At 41.4% G+C, this 18,117-nt stretch overlaps 1 protein-coding gene across 3 annotated transcripts in view; it reads right to left on the bottom strand.

Annotated features, from left to right (window-relative positions):
• Positions 1-16,579, bottom strand: part of znf385a (zinc finger protein 385A) — a 55,346-nt gene extending 38,767 nt beyond the window's left edge. Inside the window, exon 1 of one of the 3 annotated variants that reach the window (XM_026153826.1) lies at positions 16,368-16,579. In XM_026153826.1, coding sequence (XP_026009611.1) covers positions 16,368-16,380 — 13 coding nt within the window. In that variant the 5' untranslated portion in view covers positions 16,381-16,579. Of the gene's footprint in view, positions 1-3,640; positions 4,976-10,022; positions 10,682-16,367 lie in introns of those variants that run through there. The other 2 variants (XM_026153827.1, XM_026153829.1) reach the window with 2 other exon arrangements.
• Between the last annotated feature and the right edge of the window lie 1,538 nt (positions 16,580-18,117).

Below are 18,117 nucleotides of genomic sequence, written 5' to 3'. Positions count from 1 at the left end.
CAGCACCCTTTTTGTCCAGCCTGTCCTCTTTCCTGAGCCCATGCGACGCGACCTGCTGCGAGGCTGCCTGCTGTGAAGGTCACTCTCCCTGCAGCTATGGATTACACAGGCACGCACAGTCAGGCAGAATACGATACTGCCCTTGAGGAGAGGTCTGAGGCTTTGGTTGGCAGAGACAAGGCCTCTGGAACTTATGGACCCACCAGGACCAGCCAGTGTGATAACCAAGCAACCTCATGTCAAGAGTTGGTAGGTGGATGGAAAGGAGCAAAATAAATAGAATAAAACCACAAGAAATCTATCACTTCATACATTCATCCATTCAGAGGTGGGAAAGAATTAAATAAATATACAACTATATATACAAATACTGTAGGAATAATAATGATTTTGCATTAAACTCACCATTACACAAAAGAATAGAAGCTACTTAAAATATTAATAAGAAAAGAAGCAAACAGGTATGGATAGAAATAAAACCCCTAGCTGAGGAGTTCAGGATTCACACATGGTTGTAAAGCTGCAGCTTTACAAACAAAATCAAAATCTTACAATCCAATATAATGAGTTGCAATATTCTAGATGTGACAATTTAAAGAAGCAACTAAGACCTTTTGAAGATCAGCATGAAGAAGAACAATGGAGCAATAAAGCTGAATAGTCCAGCTAGTGTGCAGAACGGCAGTAATCAGAGAGACAAGATGACAGATTTGGTGTTTTTGGTTGCTTTGTATAGTCATTTTAAATGGAAGCTACAGTAGAAGATGCAGCAAATATAAATAGAAAAGAAAAATCAATACTGTGCTTTCTAATAATATGCTCCAGTGGAAGCATATAGACAGAGGGGGGGAAATGGCTATGGATAGAGGCTTTTGGAACATATCACGTGGGCGGCATAGGTGAAGAAAAAAACATTTATCATTAACAAATGATAAATGATAAATAAAAAAAAGACTGTCCAATAAATCTGCATGATTCCGACTGACTGAAGACTGGGCGAAAATTGAGGAAAATTAGCAGCGAACAGTTGGCTGTTGTTAAGGTCATTAGTTACTTTGACCAGCCCTGTTTCAGCGCTCTGAAGAATACAAGGCTGGTCTAAAAGGATTAAAATCAATAGTCATCTTTGGTTTCTAGTGAAATGGGTCAAGTATTTCATGCTTAGGGCCGGGTGAAAAACTGCCAGTGGATAAAGGATAAAACAGTGGAATCAAAAGGGTTTTTAAAAATATTTTTAGAGAGGAACTTAGTTGTTAAAGTGTCATAATTTTAGCGTTCAGCTGTGTGATGTGAAAACACTTAAACTAAGCCAGTTAGCAGCTACGGGTCGAGGTCCACAATGTGGTAGTTAGGACCCACACATATATGGACAATATGACAAATTTTTTTAGTGAAGGAGAATAAAACTGATTGTCAGTGTTGGGGACTAATGGAATACATGTACCGCCGTTACGTATTTAAAATACAAAATATGAGTAACTGTATTCCGTTACAGTTACTGTTTAAAAAGGTGGTATTCAGAATACAGTTACTTTGCTGAAATAAATGGATTACACGGCGGTATTTTCCTGTTTCATATGTTCAGCTATGCCCTCTCTATTTCTGGTTTCCACGCCCCAAACAAAACACGCATTAGGAGGCTCTAATGCCCGTGTCTCAATCTCGCCGCCCATAATGATGTGAAGCAATATTTAAAAAAAATATTCATAAAAATGATTTAATATGAAGGCAATAGGCAGAGTGTTACAGGCATAGCATGTAGCCTCATGGGCAGTGTAGTCCGTGCTGCAGGGAGAATGGACTGCAACTCTGTGAGCGAGGGAGGGGGGGAAAGGAGAGTGGAAAAGTACGATTTGTCACCGAGCAGAAACGGGAGCTGGAAGCATGTAAATATAATAATAACCACTGCAGCCAAAAAGAGTGCCTGACGAGCGTATGGCGAGTAACCTTCAGTAAAAGTAATAATTCACACATTCATGTAGTTGTAAAAAGCATGATTATATAATCCAAAGTATTCAGAATACGTTACCCTCATTGAGTAACGTAACAGAATACGTTACAAAATACATTTTGGGGCATGTAATCTGTAATCTGTAGTGGAATACATTTTAAAAGTAACCTTCCCAACACTGCTGATTGCAGATGATAGAAGGTGCTTCAGTTTCCAGCTTGTCCTTCTGTTACTTCTTTCTTACCTTTTTTATTTATCTAGTATGGTGTGTGAATTAAGAAAAAAAAGGCAATTTCAAGAAAAGATTTTATTTTTCTGTTTTTAGCAGGTGCTGCTGAAACTGGCACCGCTTTGAAAGTGTTATTAAATTTAAACATTAAACACAATAGGTTTTCTTAGTAGAGGTACAATGAAACTAAAAGCTGAGGATGAGAAACAACAATCGCAGGCACAAAAGGGAAATTTAATACCACGGTCTTCAGTCGTCACTCTGTTTCCTAGTTTGAAGTCAAATGTGGGGGGTGGCACCTTTTATCCTGCAAAATGGTGCAGTGAGGGTCAGTGTCCTCTGAGTGGGACAGGAGCCATTTGACAACACCACTCTCTGGAGTCATGCCACTGTTTGGAGGTCAGAAAAGGAAAAAAATATATATATAAAAAATATACATATATACCCACACACAGACACACATGGCATTGTCCTCTCCCTGCTGTGACCTTAATTTGTTCTGTCTTGAGTATGAGTACCTGCTGGGCAGCTGATGCACCTTAAGAGAGCAAGCTGACAGCATTATATATATATATATATATATTGTTTTGAGCATATGCATGGGAAAGATGCAGACAGACAGAGGAGGGTAAGGATTTGAAAAATAAAACACCACAAGGACAGACTGTTGGTGTGCATGTGTTTTGAAGACTGCGAGTCTCAGGTGAATTTTGCTCATATTCACAAATTCTAACTGGCAGCAGTCTGAAACCAAGGCTGATGTTGGTGTATGCAGCAGCACTAATAACAAAACTCCCCAAAATAAATAAACAATACACACAAGCTGTCTCTCTGCAGGCTAATCTTCTAATGAAGATTTGTGGCAGTGGCTGCTTGGTGATTATTGGCCTAGAACGAACACAAAAGCCATCTTCTCGCTACTGTAAATAAAACCTCGCATTTACACAAACGGTTGCAGGTGAAAATGAGAAAACTTAGGCTGGAGGCAGAAATGTTACTTTTATAGCGTACGGGCTGGCAAATGTTTTGCTTTGCTGTGCTGTCAAACGTCTCATGCTACAGTTAATAAGCAAAACCACTACAAGCCCAAACATTAACCACCATTATTCAGATTTGACAAATGTAATGTGAAGTCGCTTATGTTCATGCGGTAATTCCTGTCTCACTGGGACAAGTGCACCAATCCTGACTATGCTAATTTTATGGAAATGTTTGTTTCCATCCTTCCTCTTCGGTTCCATTTGTTACATTTTATCAGTTCTCTTTTGAACTACATTTACTGCCACTGCATGTTAGCTGAAAGTTATGTTAAATATATAAGCAACCATTCCTCCATCTGTGCGTCCCACAACAGTGTCTGCTGCTGCTGCTGCTGCTGCATTAGGCAAAGCTGCCCAGTGGAAAATCTTTACATGCATAAATGCAAAAAGGTGTTTTTTTCAATGAGATACACGACTCACATGAATGACCTCAGGTACCTCTTCACCCCTGCGTCCCTTACAGCCTTCTAATCCACACCTCTCTTTACCTTCCCTGTGCACCCCCAAGGCAGGGAGCTGTGGTGCAGGTCCCGGCAGAGTCCCTTATCATCCCTCCCGCTTTCCTACTTAGGGGTAGGGCCGCATGTTCAGGGGAGAACTTGTTCAAAGACAGGTGTGCATACCAGACGCCTGTGTTAAGACCTACGCCATGCGGTTTCCATAACTACCTGCTAGTGAGGCTTCCCCGGCACTCATCCAAGACTGCGCTAAACCCTTCTGATAGCTCTAGCTACACTAGCTGTCAATGGGCAAGACTCCACAGAGGGCAGGTCGGAGCTCAACCTACTGACGCCTTTTTGTCACCCAGCCTTTCTGCTACTCATGATCAAGCATCATACATACATTTAAACATGCTGGAAGAGATTTAGTTGGCAGAGGGAAGGCGTTAGGGGTGGAGATTTAAGCTATTTTGAGCTGTTCATGTAACATTAAGGATTAAAAGCTAGCTTAAGGCTTCTTGGAACCAAACGCTGGTAGCATTCATTCAGTCTGTGTGCCCAGCAGTATGTAGTTGAGCAAAGTGAGATTTGTTTAGATGACTGAGGTACCATAGTGAGGACATGTCCTTGTGGTTATAAGTGAAGTTCAGCCAGAGCTTTAGGACAGCAGTATGTTAGATATACTGCTCATATTTCCTCTTGGTATGAGTCAGATGATACAGAGACAGAAGTGCTCCATGTTTGCTGTCACAAGGAAGCATGGATTTCACCCTTTAGCCTAGCTGTAACCAAAGAATTGTCACTCCACCCCACATCCAGCGTTCCTCATCTCACTGTTTTCTCATTTCCTTCTTTATCGCTTAGGTCCCAGTCCTCCTACACTACTCACTCAATCCCGCTTCTCATTCTGTGCTTCATGGAGATCCTCCTTCTACCCTTTAGCTTCCTCCTTGCTAGCCATGCTCCTATGAAATGACCTTGCTGCAACTCAATTGATTTCTCTTCTGTCTTTGTGTGAAACCCTATCTCAACAGCACTCAGAGGAATTTCCTCTTCCCCCCCAGAGCTGGAAAGAGCTAATTCTCTTTCATGAGGACACTTTTCACTCCATTTTATCTATCTGCTTTCCTCGTTCTCTTCCCCCTCCACTTCTACTCTCTTCTCGTTTGAGCACACAGAAATAGAACAGGCATGATTAATGCAACATCTTTCGCAGCCAAACGTTAGCTTTGCTCAACCTTTTTACACTTGGCTGCCGTTTGAACCTTACAAAACTGCAAGTGAATTATCAGATCATTACATCATCATAAATGCTTGATTCTTTCTATACATGAGTGTGATCAGTAAGGAGATAACAAAAGGAATAAGAGATCAAATAAACATTTGAGTATAGGAATTATTTCACGATTTCATATATGACATACAAACTGCTGAATCAGATAATAACAGTATACACTGAATACTCAAATCTCTTCAATTTAATTTGCAGAATTTGTGTGCAATTAAATCAAAAATTCAACAAGCAGTGAATATAAAAATGGTCTTATTATAGATTTATGTCACTGCACTGTCCTAATAGTCCAAGTATTTCAAATTATGTTAGAGATGAATAAAATAAACCATTGCATAACAGAGTGCCATGTAAGTGCTCAGCATTTTCACAGGAGTTGTTCTGAACTCAGTTATGATTCACTAACCCTTATAGTGAGAGAGAGAGTACTGAAGAGAGAGCTGAAATGTGATTTTTTATATTTTCATGTAATGTAAAAACACTGATTACTTAAATATTTAACCAGTGGCAGTGCAGTGTTAAAAAGGAAGCAAAGCTTTTGATCTCCAGTCTTTCATCAAAGCAGCTGTATGACACAAGGTGATTCAATACCAGTATGGGCAAAAGAGAACACCTGTGCAATGTTAAGCCACCTTGCATAGGGAATGTAAATAAACATATTAACAATTTTTTGTTGCACACAGGAAACCCTAAAGAAAAGAAAGTCACAGTTCATGAACATAAAATAAAAGGCAATCAAGTTATTAGTAAGCTTTGTCATGAAAAAAAAGAGCACAATTAAGCAAAGACATCAGGAAAATAGATGACAAAAAATATTACACCTCTACATGATAAAGGCAACACTGTCTCTTTGAAAACACTAGAGAGCTGCAGTGTGAAGAATCATCTGTGCCTCTTTCCACTTTGTGATCAGACAGACTGTTGAAGCATACAGAACATTTTCCAGGCTTCAACTCCCAGGTGTCTTGTAGCCCCAGGATTCCCAGTAAGTAGTCAGCCAGCTTGCCTTGGTGAATGCACTAATGTGACACCATAATCACGCACAGGTGCATTTCTGTGCTTCACAGCGCAGCAGCAAAGCGCCAGGTTTTTTTGGTAGTGGTGGCAGGTGCCGTGGGCCCTAGTGGGTGCTTCATAAACGGCACAAATCGGTTTTATTTTCACTGTTTGCTTTTTTACTTTATGACTATAACTCACAAAAAAATACTATGTTTACTCCAGGATCATTCTAATTTTCACTAAAAAAAACCTTTAATACAGGGCACTGCGGGGAGACCAGTGGAAACATGGGAGTCAGGAAATCACACACCTTTACCTTTTGCTGCTCCGCAGTGTGCCACACACACACGTGCACACACACACACGCACACACAAACAAACACAATGGGTTTCCATCCCACCAGTCCAATAATAGGCCTATTCATTAGAGTCTCTTACAGACAGTATTGACAACCTGCTGACACACAGTCACTCCAGCATAAACAAATGGAGCAACAGAGAAAAGCCAGGCAGGGAGGGGATGAGACCTAGCAGCTTTTTGATGGAAGAGGGATCTCCACAAACCAGGGGTGAGCTAGACTTAAAGAAAGAAGTGGCAAGCCTGCTACTTGCTCCTGCTCACACATATATCCACCTAATATCCCTTGCACACACATTATACAGTCCCCCTACAAATGAGTGCCACATTTATCTTACATGCCAGGTCAGCCCTGACCTTTGTGGCATATTGTAATTACTGTCATGGGAATAAGTCTTTTTTATTCTGTGCCTTGGTATGCAGAGCAGCTATAAAGGTGAAGTGGGTCAAGCACACTGAGCTACTCATCACACAGATCACACAGCACAATGCCATAGTCTTACCTCTTCCTGCTGAATGGCATCATGATATTCTACAACACAAACTGGTGAAACCAGAGGTCCACTTTGCAGAAAGGTAGAAAATGGGGTTGCAGAATTCCTGCAGTTCCAGCAGCTCTCAAGTATTCCCCTTATGTCTTGGATATGCAAAGAAGCATAGAGGAAAAATACTGGGGCATGAATACCAAATATCTGGCTCATTAATGAGTTATAATTACTATGTCACTTTGACATAAACAAAGAGAGCAGCACAGTCATGAAGAAAATGGGGATGGGGGGCATTGCTGATCTGCTCAAACACATTTTTTTATGATGTCTTTGACTTGACCTCTGGAACCAGGTGTGTGCAGTCAATTAAAAGAAGGGGGTTGCAGAGCTCGGTGAATGGAAAAAGCAATAGCTATGCAGACAGGAACAGAAAGATAAACTTTATGGAGACAGATGAGGTAGGAGTGGATGCTCAAACACAAAAACAAAGAGACAGATCGGCTGCATGGCCCTGAGCTCGGGAGGTCAGATCTGACTCAAACAGACAAGACAGATGAGACATGAAGCAACGTTTAAACATGAACTGCTCATGACATGACAGGTCCTCCCCCAAAAACTTTGCAATGATGCTAACAAAGTAGATTTTACCAGGAATGCTTGTCAGATAGTCACCATGCAATATCTGGTGACAGTAAGAGGGCAATACAGACAGTTCCTGTCTAAATGTGGACTCCACACCAGGAACTCACTGCAGGCGTAGATGGTTTGTGCTAGACATCATGGCGGCTGATCACCATGACTCCACAGTCAACTGAGAAGCTCTACACTAACAGGAGCCCAGCGATCATGTTCGTTATTAGGTCGCCATTGTTCTCTTGCTGTTTCTCTCTCTTTTTTATCCACAAACACACACATGCACACATGCACAGACATGCACACACGCACGCGCACACACATGCGCGCACACGCATGTACTGACCAGCAGCAGTCTCATACCAATACCTCGGTGCAGAGCCCATGCCAGACAGACAGACAGACAGCAGACAGACAGCTATGCTGGCTGCCTGCAGCTTTGTATATAAGCACACTGCCATTGCAATGATCAACTTCAGAATTGTCATTACTATTACAGCAGCCAAAAGCCTCTGTCAGGCCTCCAGAATGCCGACAAAGCTAATGACAATAGAATTGTGTACAGCATCAGGGACAGAGCCGCACTGGTAAAGGTTGTTTGCTCAAGGTCACAGAAAACAGTGGAAAGAGAAAAACACCAGTAGCCATGCAGACACAATCGCTGGAGCATGTGGTTCTCGCAGGCATACTCAAAAACACATTTCTTTCTTTAACTGCATTTTTATAACGACACACATTTCCAATTGAGATATGTTATCACAACGTTGCAGATTTATATCAGGGAGCTTAATCAGGAAATTTGCTGATTGGAGGTCGACATCAACCAGTGCCAGAATTGTAAAGGTCATTACAATGACATTACCCTTTTCAGAAGAAGAAAGCTAGAAATGTCAAATCACTCAGTAGCCACATCATCATGCAAATGGAGCAGAATGTTAGGCACGAGAAAATCTCAGTGTTCAGACAGAAATAATGAAAGATGCCTATCTGAGTGACAACTTAATAAGCAGAAGCCTTGGGTCAGCTTTTTCGGCAGGTGTGAAGTGGAAAGGTTTGACAAATCATTAGATGCAATGAGAAACACACAGATTTTGAACGTTAGAGCCACAGTTCATTATCACCGTTTCTGTAAAATAGAAAAAAGATCTGTGGCGTAACCAGTTAACACTGACATCAGTCTTTATGCAGAGGCCAAATTTATGTTACTGCACAACAGAAGTTACGTTCCGTGTGATATTGCTTCCATCAAAATTCAAATACACACACTCCAATGACTACGCTAAAGTTTAACCTCAACCAGCAGAGTTGTAGTTGAGGGGGGGGGGTGTGTTGGTGTTAAGATATCCTACCCAAATATCATTTACGGGAGCTGCTACCACCTGCAACCTGATCAAGACAGTACTTGTCTGTTACATGAGGCTCAAGTCGAGGAATTGTTCATTTTTAACCAGCTTCAGAAGTGCAAAATATAACCCTTAAAATAGAGATAAATTTTAATGTTATTTAACAAAAATTAAAAACCTTCCCAAAGTGAAAAAGTTATCTCTTTGATGGCTGTTCTAAAAAAGTTTAGTGACTGGTTGAAAACCTTTAGCTCACAGGTACACACACACTTTGAGCTCCCACACCTCAGACTGCATGACTCCCCATAATCATTAAAGTTATCTGCTTGAAAAACATGCCTGCCGGGAGAGCAGAGAAGCAGAACTGCGCCTGAATCAGCCCAGGCATGCGTTAAAACAAAGTGGCCTCTCCGGGAGAGCGTGCATCAACGCACACACACATTTCGAAGTAATACATGGGCAATAAGCACACACGGCTTCACAGTCATGGCCATGTGCAAATAAGAAGACTCTAGAACATTTTTACAAGCGAATTTCCTTTTAAAACCTCTGTATGAATCTACAAGCCGAATGCAAAGCGCACACAGACCACACAGAATCCCCTCTCCTAGACATGGCCACTATGAGACCAGCATACTAAAGAAGAAAGTGCTGGCTGACTCACAACAATGTCTAGTAACTGGAATCTATACTCTCCTGCATGCTAAGGAATGAATCTTCTTTTTAAAATGTGTTTGATGACTTGGACGCTTATCATTAATCAGGATGGCAGCAATGCAAGGTTGAGGAGAAATTGAGTGCCACAGTAACAAATCATCAGAAGAAAGTCACGAATTCTGCACTGACTGTTTGTATAAAACCGCATGACATCAGTTATCACCAAGTTCAGCTGAAACCATCTTTGTCACTTAGCCCCTTCTGACAGAACATGAGAGTGGTGGAGTCTGGTCATGTGACCAAACAGACCATAATGATACAGTCCAGCGCAAATGCTTTGACCTTCTATGTCATCACTCACACCTGCCACATAAATGGCACACTATTAGCGTAATTACAAACACTATCTGTAATTTAGAGGTTGACCCAGGCGCTTGGTATTGACAGATGTCTCTGTGCAATCAAAACCAAGCAGACTACTAAAAAAATAAATAAAACAGAGCTGCTGGTGGCCAAGTTTAAGTAGGGATTAGTGATTCAACAGCCTGACTGATGTCTTCTAAAATCCGATGCACCAAAAAGCAACAACTCACCCAAAATCATTGCTGTGCGTTGCCTTTGGTGTCCCTGGGTTGACAAGTGTTCCCTCACTGCCCCCCGTCTCTCCTGTTTTCTCCAAGTGTACAATGGCTCCAAAATGTCTTTTTCAGAGTTGCTCTCCACTCTCCAGAAAGAGGCAACTCAGAGAGGTAGCGCTAGATGTGAGGAGAGACTGCTGCTGCTGCTGCACATGCCGTCCCTTGCGCCTGCTCTATCCAGGTGAAAAACTGAGTGTGAGAAAGAAACAGCACGAGTGTGTGTGTGTGTGTGTGTGTGTGAGGAGGGGGGTCCTCTGTTTCTGCAGTGGTGGCTCAGGTAAGCCTCAGGACAGCACAGAGGAGACAGAGAGAGAGAGAGAGAGAGAGAGAGAGAGAGTGAAGAAGAAAAAGAGAGAAGGGGGAGCCTAAAGTGTGACAGCCAATCACGCTGGCAGGGGGGAGACTACAGAGCCAAGATCTTCTTCTCCACAGCAGCCAGGAGGAATTGTGGTGTGGTCTCCAACAAACAGCTGACAATCAGTTTCCTGTCTACTGTATCACTTCAAAAGGAAAGCAGTTCGATCTACTTTAAAGTCAACATCTGCTTTGGTCTCTCTCTATGAAGCACACAACTCCCTTTCCCATTCTGGCTTTCTCTCCCTCTCTCTGCTCCTTGTTTTTTAGGGATTGGATATAACCTAAAGGCACCTTACATGCCTCTGCTCTGATTGGTGGCAGGTTCGACCAATGGGAACAGCAGCAGGCACTTGTCATCATGCAGAGTGGAAGTCATGAAGGGGAGACAGAGCTTGACTGAAAATGCTGTCTCCCAAAACCAATTTCTCACTTTTATTTGCCACACTCTCCTCACCCATCTCCCCCTCACAGTGAGCCTGGTTTTCTGTCTGTTGCATTCGCTGTTTATTACCTCCGCCTCGCTACCCTTTGACTCCATGTGTGTGTGGACTTGTAAGGGGATTAACCTTAACGCTGTGCGCGTTTGTGCTTCTCTCCCTTTCCTCCCTCCATCTTTTCAACCTACCCAGACAAAGTTACACATTCTTATCAACATCTGTGGTTTCATCAAAGGGGATAGACTTGAGACTGGGAGTGGGACTGGGGGGGAGCAAGCAAAAAGGAGAGATGAAATAGAAAGCGACAGACCGGAGGAAGCAGAAGAAGGAGGGGCAGAGATTAAACTAAATACAAACTGACAGAGGAATGAAGAGACATTGAGTGACAAGAAGAGACAACCAGAAGGATTGAATATTGAGACAAAGACAGACAGAGTCGGACACAGAAAATGGGCTGCGGAAAAATTTAACTATCGACCAATGCAATGCAGTCAGTGAATGAAGAGGAGCTTCACAGCCAGCTTCTTATGGTCCACTTCCTCCACACCGAGGAGCCACTCAAAGAATGCCTGCTGTCATGTTGAGCACTAGTCTTTGCCTCTCTCTTTCTGTCTCTCTCTCCAGCTTCCCTTGTGAAGAGAAATCACAGAGAGACATTCGGAAAATCACACAGCCACGATGTTATTGAGAAGCTCAGCGCTTAAGAGAAGGCTTAACAAAGCTGTCAAAAAATTAATCCCCTTGGGCGGGCATGCTTGCAAACACATACAGATATAAACACGTGAGCCTGGGGCTACAGAAAATGCTGCCTGATGTTCATTGTGCCTCCTCTTGTCCTGCTCTCTCTTTCCCTCTTTCTCTTCTATCTCTAGCTCCACCACTACCCTTCTCACTCTCTCAGGCTGAGGCTGTGAGTCACAGGGTGTTGGAGTGAATACTAAGGAGGCTGGCTGACACCTCCAATACCTCTCTTTACAGCAGCTCCACTGCATACGTTTAGGCTACTGTATGTAAACACTGGCAGTCTTAGGTGCCACAAACACCCACTCAAATTCTTACAGACTCTTACGTTTGGATAAAATCCAATGACTAAAAACTGATGGTATTATGGAACATATGGTAGCTCTTAAAGACACACAGAAAATTTCACAACTGCAAGCAAGATCTGACACATCCAGCAGAGAAAATAATGGACTTTACTGATGTGGAACAAGCTTTTTTTTTAAGTGCAAAGGAACAGACAGGTTAGAAGAAGAATTTTAGCCTCTGGCTCCTTGGACAAACCACGCAGACATACATTACGTCTGCAGGAAATGGACTGAGTACAGAAAATATTCGTTTTTGAAAATGTGGCACTAGCAGCTGGAACAATAGTTGTTATTAATATAGTTGTGCTTGCAAGTTGTTCCGTCAACATTTGTGTGTGTGTGTTTGTGTGTCAGCAAAAGAGCTGAGATAGTGTTTCCTCATTAGTTGTGTTGGTATCAATAATTCAGAGCCGGTCCTTGTTGTTGTTCAATGGGCCGAGAGCTAATGTGCTGTCGGGCCAACAGGGGCCCAGGGCCCAGCGCCACTTTAATGGATGTCATGATGAGAGGGTGAAATTGGAGCATGGAGATCCTGTATCGTCCAAAGACAAGAAGAAGAAGAAGAAGAAGAAGAAGGGAGGGCAAAGCAGACGGCAGGAGAGGGGGACAGGGGTAAGAAGCTCAGGGATAAGGTGAAGGCCACTGGGGAGAGGACAGATGGTATTATTGGACTGGTATGTTTGGAGAAAGGTGATGTAGAGAAACACTGTGTAAAGAGAGCAAGAAGGGAGGAAGCTGCTCTACTACGATTGGTTCCTCTGTTTGTTCATAGAGCCTTCTAAAGCTAATCTCTGTCACCTCTCGATGAGAGAGACACTTATGCCACCAGGGACCTGTTATAATGAATGATAATAATGAATAATGAACTGACATCATTTCACCTCCCATCCACTTGTGTTTCTAATGTTGCTTCACAATCAGTGGAGGAAATAACAAGTATGGTCATATTTAATTTGCATGTCTATAGTTACAAAACTATTTTCTAAAAATGTTTCCACGAACGATGTGATCCGATTACAGAAACTAATCGTAGAGGAGGGGAATTTCCTAAAAATTAGCTCCGTGTATATAAACAGACACAATGTTGCATTCAGCTGAAACATCTGTTCGCTACACAAGCAATTAATTATAGAGATTTAATTGGCAGGGTATTAACTGCTAGATACTGCTTTTGTTTTTCAACTTTAAAGTGCTTAGTCGTTTTAGCAAGCATTTAAAGGAATTTGTTTGCATTCAAATGTGTCCCTGAGACTGTCAGATTTCCCAAGTTTGAAAGTTGTGCTTTACTGCTACAAACCTTTAGGTCACACTACATAGAGTATTGCAAGTATTGCAAGAAAGTGTAAAATGTAAGTGTAAAAACTGCATCTGTACCTTCAATGATTAAAAAAATAATTATCATTATTTCTGATTTTATTTCAAAAGTTATAAAATCACAATGACTTTCACACATAGGTCAAAGGGAACTAAAAGGTCGTACACCCGCCTTTTGTACAAACTAATAATTTATAATAAGGTAATGCAAAATAATAATAAGACATATGTTATGTGTCTTATGTTGAATTTTGTATGATTTACCCCATAGGTCAGTGCAATAGTTGAGATAAGGCAGGATTAAAGAAGAGTACAATAATTTAAGTAGTCTCGAAGACGGTTAATGTAATATAGAAATTCTTCTTAAGATTATTTTTATTACTCTTGATATTTGTTATGATTACCGAACATTTACTTTGATATACCATGTTTTGAAGGATGATGTCAACAATCCTGCAACTTGTTTACAAAATTTTTAACATACTTCGCTTTTACTCTGTTTCTTGAGCCGTTTCTATCAGCGAGCTTTCACTTACCTCTGAGGACACTGTGTTGAATCTAAAGTAGGCTTACGCTAACTTTGACTTTTGTATATAAATCTCTATTTTTTTTAAGTGGTAAGTCTTTTTTAAAGTGCTAACACAGAACAGACTAATACTGAACTTTATCATCACTTTTAAGTGAGTCTGAAGGTGCCAAAGTATGCAGAAGTAATTCTGGATTCCAGCTAATGTTTAATCTATGCTACCCTCTATTGGTGTAAGCCTGTTAATACAGGGTGCCTTGCTTCTGTTTGAGCATAAACAGAATATCTGCTCTGGTACTAGACAAGCATTTGGAAAACTTCCAAAATGTAAAATGATCTCATCTAAACTGAAAGGCTAATATGTTCTCAGAGCCACATCACCACACATAGAAGTAAATAAGGGAACCAAAGAGAAAGCTGACACAACTGGTTATGGCCTTAAAGCCTGTCAGACTGAGACAAATACACCTCACTCAAGTGGAAAAATATATACAACAGATTTGTTGAACAGACAAAGCTGTTGAGGCCAGTGTCAGATACAAAAGGAATGACTGCTGAGTATGAAAGGCTTATAAATACTCATCCAATGATGTTCAGCAACAGACTGTGAGAAATACTGTATATCAAACCCGAGGAAGAGCGTGCACATCTAACTCAACCCTTCAAATAATGCCAAGATAAGTCTTCCTCTTGCTATCCTACTGGGGGAACACACAATAAATCTACGCTCACTGAAATTTGCAATGGTGACTGTAACTCACTTCTCTTCAAGAGCTCGAGCGCAGTCAAAATGCAGCTTCTTTTGATCATAAATTCAAGTCATAGTTCATCTCCGAGTCCTGCAGGCACTACAGTATGTGACTCTCCAGACGTGTTAGTTTTCTCTTTTCTTCTTCTAAAGTCTGTTTTTTTGCATGGTGATGCTGATGTACAGGCCCAACCTCGCTCACATATTGGGCTTTGGGTGCCTCTCGTCACTGTGGTGGTGAATTTAGAGACTGGCTATGAAAGTCAAAAGTGAGCCGGCCAGGCAGGTGCCATCAGCGTACTTTGGCTTTGCCTTAGAATGTGACAAATAAGTCACCATGTCAAAGGAAAACAGCAATCTTTCTCTTTTTAACCAAATAATGAGTTTGTCATAGGACCCAATCTGTCTGGTGAGTAAGTGGAGCTGAGCAGGAGCACAAGGACCTCTGCTTTCCCCTTGAATCGGCCTGAGCCTGCAAGTCTGACAGGCATATCACTTTCCAAATGTGAGGGATAATCATCCCACTAAATTTAGACTATTGATCAGGTGTGGATGTGTGCAGGAAATGTGGCCAGCCATATAACATGTTGCTTGAATTCTTTGTCCCACTTCAGAAAACACAGACGAACAGAAAAATGTTTTCCTGTCATTCCAGATACAGTACGACAAAAATAACTTACCAGCATGAAATCCATTTTTTCCCCATTACTCCAACAGTTGATGAGACACACTATCAGAGAAGCACTCAATGTGCCCTTGTGTACAGATTTTCTCCCTTAATTTTGAATTAAACTATGAAGTGTTTTAGAGTATTTCTATAAATATAAAAATGTTTTAAGCTTGTTTTAATTTTAATAATTCACCGTGTAGCCATGTTTTTAAAAGCTTTATTTCTTTACCTTTCAGCAACATGTTTTGATCAAACTATCAAGATGATTGTTATGATTTCTTTTCAGAAAGAAAGTTAATAAAGTTTCAATGACTGTCTCCTACAGAAAGAGAAAGAGAGAGTCTGTGAGAACACTGTATGTGGATGTGTGTACACAGGTGGGTGTGCCTGTCCTGTGAATCCACACTTGCCTGCGGAGGTGGAGAATGTCGCTGTTGACTGTCACACTCTCACACTTTCCTGACACTTTTACACCAGCACCACAGGAGCACAGGGCACCTCTCTTTCCGGCCATATTCAGATCACACACTTGCATCACAACTCCTTTTTTCCTGAAATTTTACTATGATGATTCGCATTATTCTGCTCTAAGCCAACACATTATAAGCAGTGTATTTTTATTTAGACTAATTATCATCTCTCCAGCCAGTCCTCTATTATTAAACCTCAACATGGGTCAACCAGATAACATCTAAAATCTAGCATCTAATCTATCATCATCAAGAAAGTGTGCAAAGTATTCTTTATTTAGCTTTTTTCTAACAGTTAAACACAAGTGGTGTACTCGTTAACGGGGACAAGTTTCACTCAAATATGTATTCCTTGAATAATGTTTGTGTGAAATTTGAGCAAACTCGTGTGGAGCTCAGTCTGGATGTGAGAGCAGCAGGAAACAGGTGGAGCTGTCAGGACAGCGCTCATCTCCACAGATGTATACTTGAGAAAAGGAAAGACCTTCAAGCAGTGACCTTCAAGCACACCTGTTCACATATTTGTCAAATATAATCCAATTTGAGGTAACCAAGGCATATTTATAAACCCAAAAACTGCACCACACAGCTGCAATATTGAAGAAAAATAGAAGTCATGCATACTCTGCCATTATACGGAAGAAGACACATTGCAGAAGACGATGATATGATATTAGGTTCAGTTCTTACCTGTGCTCCACATTGACTTCAGCTACTCCTGCTCTTAATGACCGGGTCCAGTCTCTAACACTAGCTAGGTAAAATGAGAAACAACTATTTCCTTTGTTGAATCCTTGTACAATTAAACTGATCTGGCTTTTTGCAAGTAGAAGAAAAACAATTAAATTCTCATTATTTTGAAAAGATTCCCACGATCAGTGAAAGGAAACAGCATATACTTGAGTAATATGAAGGACATGTGGACATAGAGACCGCATACATACACGTTGCCTCTGTCACCTCCCCTCCACCTCTCTGCATCATACCTCCTCCCTCCCTCTTACTGTCCGCCCTGTGTGAAAACAAAGCGAGAGCAGGAGAGTACAGCAGCTAATCTTGACAGACCTGGTGAGAGCAGTCGTGTCAGGGGAAGGAGCGAGCCCTTTGCCGAATGCTGTAGCGGGGACTCATCAGCAGCAAAGAGGGCAGAAAGGTGAGCCAAATGTCAGTGAAGGCGTGAGGAAGTCAGATCCAATACCAACAGATGAGAATTACCCACCCGTGAAAGGATTTTTGGTACAGCATGTGGATTGAATTCTCCAACATTTGCAAAACACTCTTAAGCACACAAGCCTTTCTACATCTGCAAATTCTTCAACCTCTAAATAAACCCTGTGGTCCCACTGGATCACAGCACAGCTGCTGTACCTCAAACCAACAGCAGTGTTTAATAAAATCTGATGAAAAAAGCAAAAATTCAGATATAAATAAAAGCAGAGTGACGACATAACACACGAAGAAATTTAAAGGTAAATTCTATTCTGCAGTAAGCAGTCATCCACCACATAGGCCAACTGGAGCTAGCTTTAATGTGACATCAGCTGTACAGTGAATGTCCAACTCATTCAAAGCCTACTGTTTGATATGTCCTTACACAGCATCACTTCCTAGAGTGCCTCCAGTGATTAGTGTGCGAGTGTGTGTATACACAGAGTCACACACTCACATCCTAATAAGCAGGTACTGCAACCCCCACCTCCCCATGCATTCTGCAGAAAGATAAGGTTAGAAGGGGAGAGGACAGCAGTTTATAGATGTAAGCATTTTTTAGCACCCAGGGGCCTCGGGGTAGCGTTACAGAGTAACAGAGACTCACTGCGGACAAAAAACTGCCCCCGTCTCTCTCAGCAATAAACATGCCATTAAAAGTAGCACCAAAAACCATTAATGGCTATAGTGTCTCTATTTACTGTTAGGTTTCTGACACATACACATGTAGGGGAAAAAAACTCAAGCGTATTAATAATTTCTCAGTAAGAATGCTGGATCGTATTTGTGGTTAATACTGTAAGCTGGTTCAAAGCCAGAGGGAAGGAGAGAAGGCAAGGCGGGTTAGGTTGCCAATTTTATTTCAACAATAAAGACAAACAGATGTCTGTGTGGAAAACCTCACTTCACAAGTTAAATTTTTGCTTTGTTTTGTTTGTTTGTTTTCTTTACCTAAATGATTTTTAATTGAACTTTTGACTCATTCCCATTCACTGCTTTCCCCTCAATGTATATCTGCAGTGGTTCTTCTTCTTCTTTACTAGCAGGGCCTAATTTTGCCCACAGTTGTAAGTTAGTAAAGTTTTACTTGTATAACAACTTTCAATCTTAATATAATAAAGATATTCACAACAAAAAACTGTAGAACATAAGAACAAAAGCAAGTCTAAACAGATCCTCGCGGCCTTGAACCTGGGGAGGATTTAATCAGTGAAAAGTGAAAACAGCTGCA

This window comes from Astatotilapia calliptera, chromosome 20 (genome assembly GCF_900246225.1).
Source record: "Astatotilapia calliptera chromosome 20, fAstCal1.2, whole genome shotgun sequence".
Taxonomy (NCBI): domain Eukaryota; kingdom Metazoa; phylum Chordata; class Actinopteri; order Cichliformes; family Cichlidae; genus Astatotilapia; species Astatotilapia calliptera.
This window is presented reverse-complemented; position numbering and strand designations above follow the sequence as displayed.